This window comes from Notothenia rossii (assembly GCF_949606895.1).
Source record: "Notothenia rossii genome assembly, chromosome: 11".
NCBI classification, from domain to species: domain Eukaryota; kingdom Metazoa; phylum Chordata; class Actinopteri; order Perciformes; family Nototheniidae; genus Notothenia; species Notothenia rossii.
In genome coordinates, this window is record NC_136910.1 from 46,540,208 (window position 1) to 46,560,267 (window position 20,060).

The following is a 20,060-nucleotide window of genomic DNA, read 5'->3' on the forward strand; positions in this document are numbered from 1 at the left end:
AACAATTACAAATATGTAAAACAACTCAATGGAGCTCAACCAACCATTGGACAAGATACTGGGTCCTCTCAACGAATGGCTGCGCATCATATCTGTAACCATGGAGATGTTGTCAGGTGATGGTTGGATGACTGAGGAAGGTGAAGAGCTAGCAAAACTCTGTCCTGACTGAAGCTGACCTTTGACTAGCACTTCATTTTTTATTCTGTTTTAAGTTAAGTTCTCTTTAAATGTTTTATACATTACTTGTGATATTAATCCATGTTCTTAAAATGGCTTCAGCAGCTTAGTTTGTGCTTATCTTTATTTAAAAGGTTAAGCAAAGACGTGCAAAAACAACAAACACAGCAATGGCACTGATATACTGAAACAACATACAACACACTGACAGAGAGAAATGAATTCATGTGGGTCCCAAAGTTTCTGTTTGTGGTTGACATGCATTATCAACAGCTCTATGACGCCTGATAACAAGCACATAGGGAGAATAAGTGATATAGATGTAGTCTTTGTTGAGCTAAAGTATGTTGTCTTTCTCAAACTGCAAAAAGCTCTGCATTCACTCCAGTTGATAACTCCGATAGCTGTGGGAAATCCGGCAGATATAAATCCATAGGATCGTGCCGATGCAGGTAATGGGATCGTGCCGATGAATCTACGATGCAGGATCCCGCAAAAGCTTTCTAAATTCAATTGTTGTCTCCTCGCCCTTCCCTCTGAATATCTATAAACCGAGGGTCAAAAGGATGTAACGAGACGCTCTAAGGTACGCGGTAAGATTGAAATTCAATCCCTGCGCTGTATGAGAGTGGAATATTAAAGATTGATGCAAGTTTAGGTCACAGTATTGAAAGAGTGAGTAAATCATTTCAGATCACTGCTGGAAAAATAATCCCAAAATGTCCAAATCTAACCAAAACTAAAAGTGCATCAAATTGTGCTGTAAAGAAATGTATACACCAGACAGTGTTCAGCTTTGTGTAGGAGATACACTTTATTCTTTTTCAAAATTATTATTTATTTATTCCTTCACAAAGCGTATTATTTTCTTTGTAGGGAGACAATGTGTGTTGTGTGTATCGTATTGCAAAGGCTATCCTGTCCCTGGCAAAGAACACAATAACAAAAGGCTAAAATATATAATTTAGACTCAAAGTACGAGGTCACAATTCACAGTAAAATCCTTCAACTTTTTGTTTATCTCTTAAGAATTCAAACCTGCATTATTTTCCACATTCATAAAAGTTTCTGTAAACAGTAAGAAAATGAAATGAACATTTAGCTCAGGTCCTCTCCCGTCATTGTAGAAAAAAGTTTCGCTTCTGGAAGCAGGTTTTGGGAGAAGCGTTTGGTGTGTGTGTGTGTGTGTGTGTGTGTGTGTGTGTGTGTGTGTGTGTGTGTGTGTGTGTGTGTGTGTGTGTGTGTGTCTCCGGAGCTAAAAGAAGTGGTAGTGGGGGACGGGGTAGGTGGGCATTTTCATGACAGGCAACAGAAGCATTCTCTTTGGCAAACCTTGAGGGGGAGACATGAGAAGAGCTCTGCATGAGTCCAGGGCAACAAATAAACCAAAAGTGTCAATTCCTTCTTCTACACTACACACTACACACTACGCTGCATCTAGGTCCAACCAACAGCCCTCTAAACAAAAAGGGGGGTCTCTGAGTGAGAGGAAGTGGATAGGGTTGTGTGTTCTTATTCGGTGGTTAGAGAAAACCGAGAAGCATAGTTAAGAGGAAAACAAATGGCCGAAGATGAGATTAATTTTTGATTTATTACAAACTGTAATATATTATATATATTAATTAATTAATAATATTAATATTAATAATATTAATAATATTAATTAATAATTATTAATTATTATATTATTAACCATTATTATAACTAATAATAACGATTGCCTTAGTTCCTTCTTTCAATCACATTGACATATCTGGGGTTTGGTTCTTTTTTTAAACGATGTTACACCGCAATTTCCCTGGTGAGTACGATGCTTTTATAATTTCTTATTTTGGAAAGATGAACACAACTACAAGTTTAGACCCATGGCGTAATAAAGTGAAATAACTCTTTTCGAGACAGTTGAGCTCTGTAAGATAAATCACAATTCCTGCTATTGCAAAAGCATGACCCGCCCATGTCTGCCTCTGATTGGCAAATTGTTAACTTCCATGATTTCATTGGTTAGGTTAAGGCGTGAGCGGGGAGATTGGTTAGAGTTAAAAGCCAATCAGAGGCAGAGTTGGACAATAAAGGAAGGAAGGGAAAGAAATGAAAGAAATTGTCCCGTATTGTATAGGAATTTTAGAAGCCTGTGTTCCAATATGATATAATGCCCTTTCCTATAATATAATGTCCTGGCTTTACAGTATACATTAGCGTTCCTGTGAGCCAGTTTTATAATGTGTTATTATTGCCAACACGAAAGCCCAAAGCAGAGGACAGTGAAAAGCAGGGACCAAGGTAAAAGCTTTGTTTCCAAGAGATAGAGGCCTAGTCTCCAATGTTGTCATTTCTCGATTCTGATTGAAATGTAGGCCCTGATGGAGCCAACACAAAGATTGTTTTACCAATTTGGACTTGTTTTAGTAAGTGGATTAAATAATAAGAACACAATATCTCTTAAACCTCTCTTTATCTGCAGCCATGCAAGTCAACTGGGTACAAAAGAAACATTAATTTCCACATTGACGAGTCTTAACAGCAGGCATATTTACTATTGTGCATATATTTTGGATTTGATTGTTCACAGGATCTCTTGCATGATGGCAGGCAAAGCTTTACAGAGTCTAGTAGAGCAAGGTCTCAGTTTGCATGCTGTGCTGACGCAAATTGGGAGGATGTCACATTTCATTTCAGGACCTAATATGGAGTTGAACGTAACTTTTCGTGTTTATCTTTACTTTTTCAAATAACATGAATTCCTACCGACTCGTAGGTAGTTAAAGCTCAGGGTGAGCTGAACTCACGCTGATCACCCACCATGGTGCGTGAAATGTTCTGATGATTCACCGGGGCAGAGAAGCAAACCGTGAGATACCAATAACTCTTCATCACTCCCACTGAAGATACACTGCATTTCATTGCCAAGTCTTTTCATTGGCCAGGCACGATGGCCCTAACTGACTGCCTCTCCAAATATATTGGATGTCATGGCAAATAGGACACTTAAAAAGATAAGTTAAAGAAGTAGTTATAAAAGTCACTTTAATGTGCTTGTTGGATTGTATTTCGAGTATTTCATTAAGGTCACAATTACATTTAATAAATAATGCAGATCCCAGGGATTGAATTGAAACCGAATGAAACCGAACTCCACGACAAACAGAGAAACGAAGGCTCACTTTATGTTCAGGGCAGTCAGGATCTCAGGGGGGTACTAGACGTCTGCCGGGCGCCCCAGATCAGTTTCTCTTAGCACATAAGACTCATTCAAATCTGAGAGGCCTCCCATGCCTCACACTGCACAAGGCTTAGTCTGTGGGAGTAACTGTGACTGTGTGTGACAGAAGGACGCATGTGTGAGTGGTTTTTGCACCAATACCGATGCTGTCAAAGGTCAAGGACTAGTATAGATTATAGCCTATGCATGAGTGTGTGGGAGGGAGCGCTGTGGGCACTTTCAGCAGTGAGGACATAGAAACCCTGGAGCAGCAGTAACATGACAGGAGCTGACCTGCCACCTTCTCTTAAATAACAGCTGGTAAAGTGAGGAACTAACACTCTGCTCATCTCAACAGAAATGAAGATGCAGCAGTACGGAAAATAGGTCTGGGTTATTATCAGCGCAGGAAAGCTTAGTTAGAGTTTCGACTCTTTTCTATTTTAATTCAATAAGTGCATGTGTGTGTCATGATCGGTTTCAGCCCATATGAGATGAGATAGTGAGTAAGATGAAGAAAGTGCTGAGCGGACGGTAAGCCAAAGTGCTGATGGATTAGCTTGAATTATGCAACAAAGAGGCGACAGTTTAAACTTGAATCAGTTGTTATTGAAGCTCAGCGCCAAATCCCACAACATGGAATAAAATGGGATCAAGTTTTGAAGCAAAACAGGGTTGAGAAGAATGGTTAGTGTGAGATAAACCGACTGAATAATTAACAAACCCACTATGCTATGTTGGGTTGAAAGGGAATTGACTGGTTAAGAGGGAAGAGATGTTAAGAAGCTTTAAGACGGTAGAAAGAAGGTGAAATGAGTCGACAGGAAAGAAGGAGCACGTACCGTATGCAGGAGCAGCTGCTGCAGCGGGGCTGTAGCCATACGGTGCCCCAAAGCCTGTTGGGGAAGGGGTGACAGGGTCTAATTCAATTGCGCACTTTCAATTCCAGTCTGCATTTTTCTACATCTTCAGTGAGATTAGATCAGTGTTTCTGCACTCTAGCAGACAGCTGTGGTTAAAGGTTGGAATACCTGAGGCGAAGCTAACACCTCTACCTGATTAGATACTGTATATTCCCTCACTGGCACACATTAGGGTTAGTGAATATCTTATATAATATTAGTGAAAGTTAGGGTTAGTGAATATATTATATAATATTAGTGAAAGTTCAGCACTATTCTTTTTATTACTACCGTATTTCATTACATATTTTATTTTTTCCATTCTATTTCTATGTAAATACTGCATTATTTTTGCTATATTTTTAATTATTTCTAAAATATTTAATGTAATTTTTTATGTATGCACCATGACATCAAGTCAAATCCCTCGTACGTGTAAGCCTACCTGGTAATAAACCTGTTTCTGATTCTGATAATTAATACAATTCTGATCAGAAATCAAAACAAAAAGAATTGAAGGGTATTTGAAATTATTTGTATATTATTGATCAATGCACCAACATAAAGAAAATACCATCAGTACTGTAATCTTTCATATCTCACATAAGATCTCACTACCTGGAGTGACATATCCTGGTGCTGCGGCGCTGACGAAGGCTCCTCTCGCGAGGGCTGCTCTTCCTCTTCCTCGGGCGACCTGAGCTGCTACTGCCGAGGCGGCGGCTGCGGCCGCCAGGACTCCTTTTGTCTGGACAAAGACGTGCTGTTTACAAACCAGCATGCACACAGGCTCAGTTAGAAGTCAGGAGGAAACATGTCTGATAACGGTGTGATACACTGTGATCTGATAACGTATGGATCCCAGTGCCACTGATAACTGATGAGTGAACAAAGTTGGAATAATTGCTCCACAGAATAAAAAGACGTTTAAACGTTATCATCTTTAAAGCTGCATGGACAGTTTGGCTCATGAGAAAGACTGCTACAGGTTGTATTGATCATATGTTTGATACTGTTTGCTTTAAAGCCCCATATGGAAGCAGTGTCTGGTGTGTACTGTATGTGTGTGTGTGTGTGTGTGTGTGTGTGTGTGTGTGTGTGTGTGTGTGTGTGTGTGTGTGTGTGTGTGTGTGTGTGTGTGTGTGTGTGTGTAATGTGTGCGTGTGTGCGTGTGTGCGTGTGTGTGTGTGTGTACTGTGTGTGTGTGTACTGTGTGTGTGTGTGTGTGTGTGTGTGTGTGTGTGTGTGTGTGTGTGTGTGTGTGTGTGTGTGTTTCCTTACCTGAGGCAATATCTTCTTTTTCTTGTTTACAGCTGCATTTGGACCAGAGAAGAGTTTTTCTAGAGCCGCTAGAGCAGCACTGGCCTTTGCTACTTTTTTATTGGGGCCTGCCCCACGAAACTTCTGTGCATCAACCTCCACCTGACATGAACACACACAAACACACACATAACGAAGGTAACATGTTAATCAAATATGCTTTAAGACTACTTATGGACAAAAGGAACATTTTGCATTTTGTGCATCTGGTTAAAAATAATTTTCTAGTTTTATTATCACTTCTATTAGTGGTTTCCCCAAATAATACAGCTTTAACAAAACTAACAATTGCACAATCAATCTGTTCAAAACCCATGTTTTTTTTACAGTCATGACTTACTCAGCCAGTGAGTCTGGCTGAACAGGACGGCTTGTTTAGCGAGGCCCTGCTGTCAGGCAGCCTTGCTAATCAATCAGCGGAGCGATGGAGCGGCCAGGCAAAACAACACACCCAACAGAGAACAGGCCTGCTCCCTGAACCAAGATGACTGATTGACACAACCGGAGATCAGCCTGCTTCTGAGTGTGTGTGTGTGTGTGTGTGTGTGTGTGTGTGTGTGTGTGTGTGTGTGTGTGTGTGTGTGTGTGTGTGTGTGTGTGTGTGTGTGTGTGTGTGTGTATGTTTCTCCCCATGGCTAAATGGCATGTGCATAAAGAAATATACTCTCTTACACATATACATGTTTAATATCTTTTCATAGGCACTGTGAAGCTCACCTCCATCACAAAGCGTTTGTCGTGACTGCCTCCACTTTCAGAGATGAGTTCGTATTTGAGGCCTCGTCTCTTTTCGTTTAGCTCCATGACGGGGTTCTTCCCACTCGCCGTCAATATCGGACCCTGAGTTCGCACCTAAGGAGATAATTAAAGTCTTATCATTTAAAAGTCGAGTGTATTAGAAAGCAAACAGTGGAGACTTAGCATGAGCACAACTGTATGTTTTGAAGAGCTTGAACACAAGTGTTTTATTTGTAATAGTTAGAAATCAACATTCCGAGACATGAAAAAGCATTCGAGTGTGTGCAGTTTTGTATCATCCCTTGTCTCTCAATCCTCACCTCCAGTGTGTTGGAATTGTCCGAGGCGTGTGTGGGGTTATTGCTCGTGTGTGATGACGTCTCGCTCTTCCCCTCCCCGTCCGACTTCTCGTCTGAACTCATGGGGTCCAGGTCTGAGTCGAACCCTGTTGGGTAGCCCATCGCCTGGAGAACCTGGAGAGGGAACAGCATGATCAAATAAAAAAAGAACGCAAGGAGATTTTTTAACAACTTGTGTTTTACTGCTTTTCTAGCTACCTGCATCAATATATTTGAGTTTGTTGTTTTTGTACATTTTGAAATCAACATTGTCTCACTACTGTACTTAAACACAATCAAGATAGTGTTGTCAGTGGGCTTAGAGTGTGTGTAAAATACTTTAGCACACTTAATGGAATGAGAACATAATTCCACGGAGACATTAATGTCCCTTTGTGGGTGACTATGTTTTGAACAGACTTTAGTAGCATAATTATCCATGAAGGTAGAGAGCTGCTAACAAGGGCAATAAGAATGAAAGTCCATGGACACATTTTTAAATGTGTTAATGGCTATATTCTAACAAGCAAGCAACTGCAGTACTGAAATGATATAGTTCAATTTAAGTCACACAATGCTTAAATGAAAGCCATTACAATAGATTGGCAACACAGACTAAAGTGGTATGAGTCTACTGGAAGTCTACTCAGCAGACAGAGCAGCCACACAATATGAGCCTAGAAGAGGATCAAAGAATGACACCTTTTTTGACTCAAATGGGTGATTGTGTTACAGCTGCTGAACCAGCCAATGCAGAGGGGGGAGAGAAAGTGAGGGAGAGAGGGGGAGATCAAAAGGTGAACACACGAGAGAAAGAAAGTGAGCGAGTGAGAAGGAGAATGGAAAAGGGGGAGAAAGAGCCTTTTATGGGAATGGAGCGGAGAGAGGATTATCCTGGCTCTGTGCTCTGGAGAGCCTCTTTGTTCACAACCACTTTGGGATTACATGGATTTGCCCACCTCTATCCATCCTCACACGCACTAACACACACACACACACACACACACACACACACACACACACACACACACACACACACACACACACACACACACACACACACACACACACACACACACACACACACACACACACACACACACACACACACACACACACACACACACACACACACACACACACACACACACACACACACACACACAGAAACATATTTATAGATGTACAGGTTTGGCTGCAGCTGGAGCCTTTTTTATTTATTAAGAGTTTTGTCATTTAGCTTTTTTCTATTAAAGGTCCCCTGTTGTACTGTTTTTCATCAGTATATTATAGGTCTCAGATAAATACGAACAGGTCTCTGAAGTGTTTGGCTCCAAATACCAAACAGATCATGCTTTGCAGCATCCCATAATCCCCTCTGTTTCAGCCCTGTTTCAAAAGTGCTGATTCTCTGTCTGTTACGTTAGATGAAAATAAGGAGCCGCTCCCCACGCTCCTCTGAGAGACATTTGGTTAAAAAGGGATAGTGGTGGTCTAATGGATAGTGAGGTGGGGTGAAGATCGGAAGGTTGTGAGTTCAAATCCCACCAGGAACACCACCACTAGTGTGCCCTTGAGTAAGGCACTTAGCCCTTATTTACTCCAGGGAGAATGTCCCGGTAATTGTAAGTCGCTTTGGAAAAGCGTCAGCTAAATATAATGTAATGTAAAATAACACAATGGTGCTCTAGGAGGAGATTCAGTTGATGAGGTGTTGGGGGTTAACTTGGTTGGTGATTGGCTAATGGTTACACAAGCCAAAACATCGTTATGACATCATAAAGTGGGCAAAATCAGCTCATTTTCAGAGGATTTTATATAAATGGATCAGAACAAAAAGTGAGAGAATCTTTTTTTCCTGAAACTTTCAGAATCTCTTTACACAGAGGGGACACATGTTTATGTATAGAAGACATGAAAAAGTGGATTTCGCATAATAGGTGACCTTTAACAGTAGGTCTAAATAAGCACAAACATACATCAGAGGGGATGTTCTTCTCCTGTCAGCCGCACATATATCTGGCACACTTTATCCTCTTCCCTCCTCTTCCCTCTTACCTTGACAGCAACGTGCAGCTTGGCGGTCTTCTTGGAGGATCCAGAGGCTTCGTAAATGGTTCCATCGAGGTCCACGGACATGGTGAAGACTGGAGCGTGAACCGGGCCCGACTGGGACAGCAGGCGGTACTGCAGCCCCGGCCGGATCTGGTTCAACCGCATCAGGGCGTTCATAGGCTGGTTGGAGTCTATGGCTTTACTGTCTAGGACTAATGTAAAGAAATAGAGAGGAATGGTTACAAGTAGGGCATATTAGGATAGATTTATTAGGGCTTCACAGGGGATGTACTGATTATCCAGCCCTAATTGGACAGACTGGCCCAATTCAGGGACACTGTACCCAATAAATCACATTTACTCAAAGGTTTCCCGCACACTCGTCGGTTGTTTTTTTACGATGAATAAAAGGTGCCTCTCTATTTTTCTCTCCTCTATTTTCTCTCCTTTTCAATCACTTTGCTCCACTTTGCCAATATCTAAAAATGCCTCTCTGTCTCCATTAGCCTTGATTCGTCTTCTCCTTGTATGAAAAAAGATCTGGGGACGGTTGGGTGGCCTACTAAAACGTTTGAAATCAATAGTATTGATCTGCCTCTAAGGGATAGGAGGAAGGTGGAAGGCAGAAAAGCAGACAGGGAAGACATTGAGACGGGGAAGAGAAGCAAAGCTTGTCTGTGGTTACGGAATATGATTACTTTCATCTCATGGCACTGCTTTGTTGATCAGATTGAATTCAAATAAATCCAATGCTAAATTAAACTTTTGTAAAATGGGATTTATTTTGTTGTTAATTTCTTGAAATGCATACTTTCCTTCACACTTCAAAATAATTGGGGACGCACAAGAAAGTAACATTGCTCGTCCTTCCCTACTTCTCGTACCTTTTCTTAGATTCCTCTTCATCTTCTTGATGAGGTCTTTGTCATCCATCGCTCCATCCTCATATGGCCTTTTCAGACCTAAACCTGGAGAGAAAGATGGAGGAAGTTACCAATCAATGAGTCACTACAAGAGATGTTTGTATGAGAGAACACACAGAGGCAGAGAAGACAAAGAATATGTGAAAAGAAGAATAAAGATGAATAAACTCACAGACAAGATCAACAGAATAGACATGCAGAGCAGCAACAGTCAACAATGACAAAGACATATAAACACATTGGCATCATTAGGCGCCAAAAGTCTTGAGTCAATTCTCTTTGAAATGGCTTCAAAAATGTGCCAACTTTCTCTTGCTGCACATTTTCATGTATTTTCACCAAGGCTAGGCCTGTTTTGGCTAACAGGCTGAAATATCGGAAATACAGTAAAGAGGCAATATCTGCAATACCTTTTTTTTTGTGGTGCTTCACATGTCAAGAATACTGACAGTGCTGCTGAGGTGCGAGTGTGTAAAAACATCAAATGCATCCAGAAAGCTCATGTGATACGTGAACAGATTTGATGGCAAGTCCAATCTATGTTCACAGTGTGCTATAGTTTTCATGTGAGAACAACAGACTGACAAGCCATTTACACAAACAGATTTACAGGCAGGTGGACATACCTTCTTTGTCTGACCAAGGGTATTTATGTGATGGTTTATTTGAGGGAAGAGGGTCCATTTCCAACACCTTGTAGATCTGTCCGAATGCCATGAGTCTCAGGGCATGCTGTAAAAGGCAACATATAGGGAAGATACATTCAAACCAGAGGAATTCTACCACTTACTTGATTTCCCATAATTCACTTTTTAACAACAACAGACCTCCAGTTTTCGGAGAAAAAAAACGTTGGGTTTGCCCTTTAAATGGAATGTTATGGAATGAAATACATTGAAAACATTTTCCTCTCTTGAAATTTGAGTCATGATGACACAGACCAATGATGTAAATGCCCTGTAGTTTGCTCCATGTATCCACGATACAAGCTTTCTACAGACAAACAATCGAATAATCAACTTCTTCAGCCGTCTTATTGTGATAAATGGTTATTTCTGTAGGAACTTGAAGTGGTAATAAAATAAAGCCAATAAAGCAGGAGTTTTTACATTCTGGTTGAAAAACAGACAGACAAGACATTAAGAGTCTTCAGGCTGATGTTCATCTTCGCACATGTAAGAAGGCCACGTCTGAACACAGAAGCAGTTGTGCAAACATGAATGTATGTAAATGTGCTCAGAATCTGTCAGATAATTGCATTAATATACATGTATAAAATCCACCTTGAGCTATCTTGCAACACAGACCATCACATTTGTGCTCAAAGATAGTTCATTTATTATTCTCGAATCTACTTTACACATACTCAATTTATACAAACAATGGGAAGTACACGCAGAATGGGTGACAGTGGCTCTGCTAATACAAAGCCATTAGGGAGGTGGAGTGTCTCAGATATTCATGAGTCTCCACGCAGCTCATTGACGGAGCAGCTCCCTCTCCTCTATCTACTCTTGTATCTGCTCCGATACAATTATCCCCATTGACATGCAGGCCTCGTTCAGGCTGCCTTCAAAGGAAATGGACGGCAGGATTCACTAAGCCATGCGGCTCAGAGGCTGCCCTGCTCAGTGGAGTGTGTGTGTGAGGAAGGACATGGAGGGACGCGCGCCCGAAGCGCATGCACAAAGATTCTGTCCTCGGGGTGTCAGGGATGGATTTATGGCTAGCAATGGCAATAGTTTCCCACACGATCGTTAAAATTCAGCACCACACACCACGCTCTGAGGACGTGCACGCTCGAACAAGTGTGTGTGTGCGTGCGTTTTGAGTGGTTTGGGTGGTGTGGGGTCTTTCTGTCTGGTAATAGGCATGTTGCTTACTGATTCCCACAAACTGACAGCTCAGGGCAAATGCAGCTGGGTGATAACAACTGTGTCTTCAAGTGGAAGTGTGTGTGTGTGTGTGTGTGTGTGTGTGTGTGTGTGTGTGTGTGTGTGTGTGTGTGTGTGTGTGTGTGTGTGTACCTGTGCACGGGAGGTAATGGCCTCAGCCTGCTGGTCTGTCATGTTGGTTAGTGTGTTTGTTGGCTCTTTCTCACACGGGTCGTGTAAACCTGGACCACCTGGGGGAAGCGACAGGAACACAAAGTCAGTTGTTGTCACTTTGCGCTCTGTCACTGCAGCTCGGCGACATTTAATTAAGCTTCACTTCACTGTCATTAAACAAGTGACGACAGGAATCTTGACAATTAAAGTGGACAACAACAGGAGCTAAAGGAAAGTGTACCTGGTCATCTTGCCTGTGATGTATTCAAACCAGTCACTTAACATAAAAAGGTAAAACCCTTCAAACTTTAAGTGTGACACAAATTTGAATAAATATTCTAGTTGGCACATTCTTTGTAAAATAAACTAGAGCTGTTTATTTTTTTTAGCATTTTGTTAATCATTCTCAAATATCGCTTATTTATCTTTTAACATATTCTAAAAGACATCTCAGTGCTTTCTTAAGTTGGCTTCAGTCTAGTGGGACATCACTTGCTTTTGCCTCCACATCTCTCACATTAAGTCAAAGGAAACTCAGCCTTCACGTACTTCTGAATAATTGAATTCCTGCCAAAGATGCACAACATTTGGTAACAGAAACCCCTTCAGCTGCTCCTAATTAAAAGGCTCATGTAATGATGACCTTCCTCAGACAGCTGCGCTCTGCTGGGTCATTGATGATGTCTCGACCTTTCACAGAAGCAGCTCTAAAACGTGCCAGGCAGAGCCTCCACGTGTCAGCTCATCGTCCCTTGCGATATCCACCAGCGAGACCAATTTGCATAAAAACCCACATTCTTCAGTGGGGTTTGCTCTAATCTGCCCATCTGTATATGCATGCGTCCACTAGGCTCCATACCTGGTAGCAGTATGCCTGAGGCCACACACTCCATGACTCGACGCAGGGCTTCTCCGGCCCCCAGAGGTCTGTTGCAGGTGGCGATTGCCTTCTCGCAGATAAGCTCTAAAGGCTGCAGGAATACAAACACAAACACAAATATGAAAATGCAGCTCTAAAAAATAACAATTATTGTAATATGTGATCAAACATGGGGCGTGTTGACTGATACTTATATCTAAGAAGAATCTCTATCTGTTCCTTACTGTGATATTTTTGTTTCAACAGTTACTTTATTTTGTTTCTTTATTATTATTGTGTTCTATTTGAGCTTTATGTTTTACCTTGGGTGAATACTGTTATTCACTCTGACCCTGTTGCTGCTATAAACGCCCACATTTCCCCACAGGGATACATAAAGTTCCATCTTATCTTATCTATTAAATGTTGGATCCACGTTTTCTCACTTAACATACTTATTTTGCAAGATTAACATCACATCTAGAGATCATAATGAGGATCTGTTATATAGTGTACACTGGATTATATACTTGTATGAGCCAACCAGTTCAACTATGGATGATTGTGGGCACAATTCTTAAAATTCCAGTAACAATATGGACCTCCCATTAGATTAGGAAGATGAGTAACATTTTGGAAAAACGCACAAATGCACAAATGTCAGCATACAAGTGTATTCAAGTTCAAGAGGGCTGAACAGGTCATTACAGCAAACACTCACCCATCCCTTGAGAGGTTCCCAGATGGAGTGTCTATTGCACATGTCTCTAAGTATCCTGAGAACGATAACGCAGGACTTGAGCCCGTTCACTCGAGCCTGAGAGCGACCGAGGAGATGGAGGGGGGGAGAAGAAGGAAATTGAGTACAGGAGGAGGGGTATTTGTGCAAACACAGTTAGATACTGTAAACAGCCTGCTGTGCACAACAAAGACACATAATGAAGTGATTATATCCGTGTAAAACCCCACAGAGAATAACTATCCCACTTTTAAGACAATTAACGTTATGAATTGAAATCACTGGCATGTTTTACAAAAAATGTTTCAGAAATGATAATATTTTTTTGGTATTTACCTTTAGAAAATAACTTAATTCTGAACTACAATGTTGTCAGTAAGGTAAGTGAGGTGGGAGATAGATGGGGAAAGGTATGGGAGGGGAATCAAAGGGAAGCATTGACATACTGTACAGAGCAGGCAGGTTCACATAATAGCCAAAAAGAAAAACAAGTATCAACCATTGCTTTTGTAGCCTTACGATTCATCTAACACCTAAAGTCTATCGTATATATGTGGAAAAAATACAGATTTGGAGAATTTGAAACATAGTGTAATGATGTAATATTTATCCCTTTTTGTTCATGTTGAACATAATTTGCAATTATTCTATCTAATTGTGTCACCCTCCTATCTATTGTGGATTAACTTAATCTGTGTGAGTATAAATAAAGCCCCCACAGCGTTATCTGACAGTGAGTGTCTGGTCTCTGGGTGAATCGTCAGGCTACAATAAGCACCGGGCAGGAAGACAGGAAGTGAGTGGGTGCCGACCTGGAACCACTTGGCGTGTCGCAGCGCTGCCAGGGCCAACAGACATCTGTGTCTATCCAGCACCTCCCCCTCCTCCTCCTCAGCCTCCACTCTCTGCGCAGCAGCACCCAACACTGCCACAAAACAATAACAACCCGATATAGAGAACGTGAAACACACACACGTCAGGTCTGAGTGTGTGTGTTTGAACTGTGCGTGTGTGAATGTGTGCAGACACACTTGGAATTGTGTGTGAGAGCAAACATACACACACAAATGCATGGATATTTTTTGTTGGTACATACAAGGTGCTTTTCATGCCATAAAGTTGTTCCTCTCCTTGTAGAAAGAAGCGCTGTCTCTCTACAGGTTGTGTTTCAACACTGTGATCAGTCTATCAGTGTTGACTGCATCACATGTTGACTTCTTAACCCATATTAATACAGGTTGCTTGTATGAATATGTGCTAACAATTACACGCACTATTAAACCGTGATTTAGTAGTTTACAACCATCCAGTCACTGACAAGTCAGCAACCAGGGTCACAAGAGAGGAGACAACTTTGTGAGATGGAAAGCCCCCCCCCCCCCCCTCCAGACATATACTAGACAAATACTTAAGGAGTGTTTGATTTAATGTGAGGGCATTGTTGGGACACATCCATTCATTTGGCTGTGCCCAGCAAGGTAAATCAACCTCTCCTTTACGTATTTGAGGAGGATTTCGTTTATTTTGATCCAGTCTGCACCAGGCAGGAGTCAAAATAGGAGTTTTTATTTTTTCTTCTGGATTACTTAAGGTGCACCTGATTTCACAGGCTCATATAGAAATGGTGCAGAGAAAGCAATTCAACTCCCTGTCTGGGCAGATGAAGAATCAAGCGTTTCTAAAGTAGAACTAAAAGGAAAAAAAATCTAAGAGAGTTTGACCCAGGGTCAGACAAACACAACACAGAGGAAGGATCAAGGCAAGGGTTTAGTCAGAGAATCGTGGTTGGTAAAAAAGGAGCATTATTGCACTTTTTATATGTATTCGTTTGATTCATGCCGCCGAGCACGCCAGGATGGTTGACTTACCACCCTCTCTCCAATTCTCCAAGTCAACACAAAATCTATGGTGTGCAAGGCGAGCTGAATCAAACGCAGCCGTGTATGAATGAGTGCGGTTACATGGTGTTTCTGGAGAGGGTTTATTGTGAGCGGGACCTACTGCTAGTGACATAAAACACACTAAAGAGCCCTATGGGTCTCTCTGAAAACACAACTAGGTAAATATTTTCCTCATCACTTTCCCGTGAAAAGAAAATCCTTCCCTAAAGAGGTATTACGTTGAAATGTCAGATGTGTAGTAGCACGAGCAAGATGACATCTATTTCACATTATCCCTGGACTCATATGGCCATTATCACAGCGTAGCTCTTCCCCTATGTGTTACGAATGCAGTGGTGTGTGTATTCGTGTTACGTTGTGATGTATAATGGTGTATCTCAAGGTCTGTCAGTGATCCCAGCTGCATTTGGGATTGCTCTGCAGCTAGTGGATCATTACAGCCTTTCTCGTCTTGCTTGCTTGTCCTCCAGCTGCTCTCTCAAACGATCTGCCGGCCACTGCCTCACTTAGCGCTCTTTTTTTCATCTCCTTCTGTGTTACTGACGCCATCCTCTCCCTCAGACTGACTGGAAAAATATCCCTTTGCTGCTGTGTCTCCTTTAATTTACTGTCGCATCACCCTACCTCCCGCTCTGTGACCACCCTACGAAGCGAGCTGTATCTGAGCTTAAAGAGCACGCAGGGATTAAATCACTTATATTTAAAGCAAATATTCAACTATGTATCAAATCAAACACAGTACCCTTGATATACAGGGTGACTGATGTGTGTGGCAGATAAACATAACCAAGCACTATTTTAATTAAATATATTAAATGCCTTACAGAAAAAATACATTGTGTACATAATACATTGCTGTTGATGCTTTAAGAGAGCAGGAGGAGGCGAGACATTGGACAACACCACTGGTGTGTCTGACTATCAATACTTGTGTTAATGTGTTAAGGTGTTAGACCCTGCCTTTAATGATGAGACCCTATTAGTCATATTGGCTCACATCCCTTAACCGCCAGGTGCCTTGACAAATGAGTAGCAATTAGACATCCAGTGTGACAGATATCTGTATCCCTCTGGGACAAAATTAAAGTGTCTTGTGCTCCGTGTGTTGCGTGTGCATGCCTCTTAAAGAGAAATATACGAGCGGTCCTCTCCGTCTTGCCGTGGCATGACGTACGACTGACCTCAGCTCTATCTCTCATCTCTCTCTGAGACCTGAGTGTCTAGTTGGACAGGAGCCACAGGATGCATGGGCAGTTTGCTACTGCTCCGTTATTGATTTCTATGGCCTTGCCTCGCCGTCCCACCTCCCACAACCAATTATAATCAGCTCCTGCTACCCCTGACAACGTGTGGGGGGGGATTGTCATTAGACTGAACACCAGGCTTCAGCTCTGGAATGTGTCCTGTAGCTGTCTTGTGTCAGCAGAAGTTAAAGAGGGCATGCCTTTTGTTGGCTTGAAATAAAAACAGTTCTATATACATATTATACAAAGTGAGATGTGTGTTAAAAATAGAGGGAAAAACTACAACTGATGTGTTCCTACCTCGCCCATTCTTCTTCTCCTCCTCTTCCTCCTCCACCTTTTCATCCTCCACTTCCTCCTTCTCCTCCTCCGCCTCTTCCTCCTCATGTCCTTCCTCCCCATTCTCCAACTCTTCCTCTTCCTCCTCCTCTTCCTCCTCGTCATCCCTCATGGTCGGCGAGGTGAGGGTGATGGTCAGTGTGAGTTTGGGCTCGGTTGTAGTTCGTACCAAAATGGCCGCCTCGGGCAAGGAGCTCGTGACCTCGTATTTCTCTTCTGTCAGCTTCTGTCATGTGTCAGACAGACATAACTGCACGGTCAGAGGCCAAGGTCACAACATGACTTGGTGCATATGAAAAATAAGCAAATATATTTGAGCCTCACGCCGCTTCAACATTCAATATCACCAGGAATGACAGGAGAAATATCAAGTGAATACTGTACATGAGAAATAACACATTAGCATTGCAAATACTGTGTCTGGGGATATTATTTTATTCTGGTGCCTTAGATGTGACTTGCCTATCCACAGATTATAATTGGCAAAACAAAGACCTGTTCCAAGTATTTATAACAATACGCAAATGAAGAAAGGGCTCTGAATAAAAACTGTAAAATTAAATCATCTAATGATAAGAGGACAAGAAACTCTTGAAAGGTGAAGTAATAGTGTATACTGTATTACCAACACTGGTGCAAGCTCTTTCTGAATTGTAGAGGCATTGTAACCATCGTGTGTGTCTGTTTACATTGTTTCTCAGTGTCAGACATGCATTGTGAAATTGTATTGAAATGTTCACGATGCTCCATTCAGTCCGCTTTCTAAAGCAATCAATTACTGCTGACCTCTGTGGTCAGGACTGAGAAGTACTGAAGATAATGAATTCATGTCAGTATTCACAGCGGCCACATTTGTTACTCGGTACAAATGCATTTCAGCACACGTGCCTACAAACAAGAATTAATGGGATAACAACCACTGCGACAACGACCCGTAGACTCGCCCACTAACACACTTAAAGGAATGAACAAACATCAACACACAGAAACCTGCAGGCAAAAACAGGAACACACAGACTCACAAATGCAGTTAAAACGATAACTCTAAATATTGAATAAGATGATAAGTAAACAAGTGAAGGAGTATATGCTGCTCTGGTGCTATTTTCTAGCAGACTATGTGTTTGTTTAAGTGTGTGTGTTTGCATTTCTTATACTGTTGGGCAATAAATCTGTCATCCAGTTACATTATGAGAACCTAGGTCCAATGAGGAGGCACGAAACTGAACCATAGAAGGTCCATCACTTATGTTAGGGCTTAGATTAAAGTAAGCTTCCAGGACATTCATGCAAGGCAATGCTGTGTCCTCCCACACAACAAAAACAAGTGTCTCTCGGTGTGTGTGTGTGTGTGTGTGTGTGTGTGTGTGTGTTTGTCTGTGTGTGTGTGTGTGTGTGTGTGTGTGTGTGTGTGTGTGTGTGTGTGTGTGTGTGTTTGTCTGTGTGTGTGTGTGTGTGTGTGTGTGTGTGTGTGTGTGTGTGTGTGTGTGTGTGTGTTTGTCTGTGTGTGTGTCTGTGTGTGTGCATTGCTAAGACTGCTTAAGTGAGCAGTGAGTCGCAGAGGGCCCATCTACATCCCATTTGCCCCTGATGAGAAAATCAGAATCTCTGGTCACTGGGCTGAGCCATTAGATTACCTCCCTACCCACACACTCAGAAACACACACACACACACACACACACACACACACACACACACACACACACACACACACACACACACACACACACACACACACACACACACACACACACACACACACACACACACACACACACACACACACACACACACACACACACACACACACACACACACACACACACACACACACACACACACACACACACACACACACACACACACACACACACACACACACACACACACACACACACACACACACACACACACACACACTCTGCCATTCACTCCCTCACACCACTTAACTGCTAAAGAGAACAGGCAGAGAAGAGGCACCGAGGCAGAATTTATTCATTGAGTAATTTCTGCACCAGCCGCCCAGGTCGTGGAGTTTTACCACGTTAGGTTATTGGAAAAATATTTCCCCTCTGACAGATTTTTGTGAAACCAAAGCTGCCTTGATAGAGCTGACAAATGTCTCGAGGGATTAAAAAAAAAAAAGGCCTCTTATCTTTAGGAGCTTCTTAGAGGAAAACAGTCTAAACCTTTGAATCCCTAGAGATCATTCAAAATGACCAGCGAACAAATACAGGAGTAAAAGTTAAGGATCAGTGTGTTTTGTTTTTCTGTGCCAGGACTTGTTAATGAGGAAACATGACACTGAAGCAGTGACAAGAGCATTAATCACAGGTGACTCATACATACTAACACCACTCTCGACTTCTCACTTGACGGCATTGCAGTCTCTTGCCTGGTTACGCCAACACTCACGACGCTTCTCTCTACAGTACATCTACACATCATAATATGGGAGCTTTGATATCTGACATTGGGGAGGAAGTTACAATACAACTACAGTTTCTTAGATTACATTTTGCAGTTGCATTGTGTGTGTTAGTAAGAGAAGCATGAACGTGAGTGTGCGTCTGTGTCTCTAACCTCTATCTGTGTGGGTAAATGTTGACAGACAGTGTCCAGCAGTGTCTGTGTGGGTTTGTCTCTGCACATCAGCACCAGCTCCAGGTCCATGTCTCCTTTGATCAGGAGGCCTTTGGCCACCAGGCCGATCCTCATTACTCCACACAGCACGGCACCATTAGTGGGCTCTCTGTTTTTAAATGGGAAAATGAATGACAGGTAACATTAGTAACTCATGTTGATTTGACTGTAAAGACAAACATATTTCAAGCTTATAGGGTAGACAATTCTGCATCCTGATTTTTTTTGTTTTTAATGTACTGTAAGGTCAATTACTTTTTATTTATTTATCTAAGACAATGAGGTTATGGTTGTGGTTTTTATGTCACTTTGTAAGCAGATTATGAAAATGTACCAGCCCGATGTTCATGAAAACTGTAGAATTGGCCACGCCCATTACATTAAGGATTTAGGGAAGGACTTATAGAAACAGCCTTCGCAGAAGTCTGCATTCTTTACAGAAAATGTTCAACCTCTTTTTTCTAATATAATCCCATGACTCACAACAAAGGATATCTTAATATGAATCAGTATTTGATGTAATCTCTGGTGAGTAGCTGCATGATTAAAAGATTAAAAATACAAGGTGCCAGTTAAGATTGTAAAAATGAGATCTGACGAGACAATTTAAGACATTAATGAGAAAGTA

General features: G+C 41.8%; 1 protein-coding gene across 5 annotated transcripts in view; it reads right to left on the bottom strand.

Moving 5' to 3' along the window:
• strbp (spermatid perinuclear RNA binding protein) overlaps positions 1 to 20,060 on the bottom strand; it is a 74,225-nt gene that overhangs the window by 6,146 nt on the left and 48,019 nt on the right. For 2 of the 5 annotated variants that reach the window (XM_079657783.1, XM_079657784.1), the window contains exons 5-19: positions 19,373 to 19,541; positions 16,750 to 17,014; positions 14,117 to 14,229; positions 13,287 to 13,382; positions 12,566 to 12,677; positions 11,686 to 11,783; positions 10,285 to 10,390; positions 9,620 to 9,703; positions 8,739 to 8,947; positions 6,663 to 6,815; positions 6,322 to 6,456; positions 5,566 to 5,706; positions 4,888 to 5,047; positions 4,225 to 4,278; positions 45 to 92 (exon numbers count right to left, since the gene is read on the bottom strand). In XM_079657783.1, coding sequence (XP_079513909.1) covers positions 45 to 92; positions 4,225 to 4,278; positions 4,888 to 5,047; positions 5,566 to 5,706; positions 6,322 to 6,456; positions 6,663 to 6,815; positions 8,739 to 8,947; positions 9,620 to 9,703; positions 10,285 to 10,390; positions 11,686 to 11,783; positions 12,566 to 12,677; positions 13,287 to 13,382; positions 14,117 to 14,229; positions 16,750 to 17,014; positions 19,373 to 19,541 — 1,943 coding nt within the window. The remainder of the gene's footprint in view (positions 1 to 44; positions 93 to 4,224; positions 4,279 to 4,887; positions 5,048 to 5,565; positions 5,707 to 6,321; positions 6,457 to 6,662; positions 6,816 to 8,738; positions 8,948 to 9,619; positions 9,704 to 10,284; positions 10,391 to 11,685; positions 11,784 to 12,565; positions 12,678 to 13,286; positions 13,383 to 14,116; positions 14,230 to 16,749; positions 17,015 to 19,372; positions 19,542 to 20,060) is intronic. The other 3 variants (XM_079657785.1, XM_079657787.1, XM_079657786.1) reach the window with 3 other exon arrangements.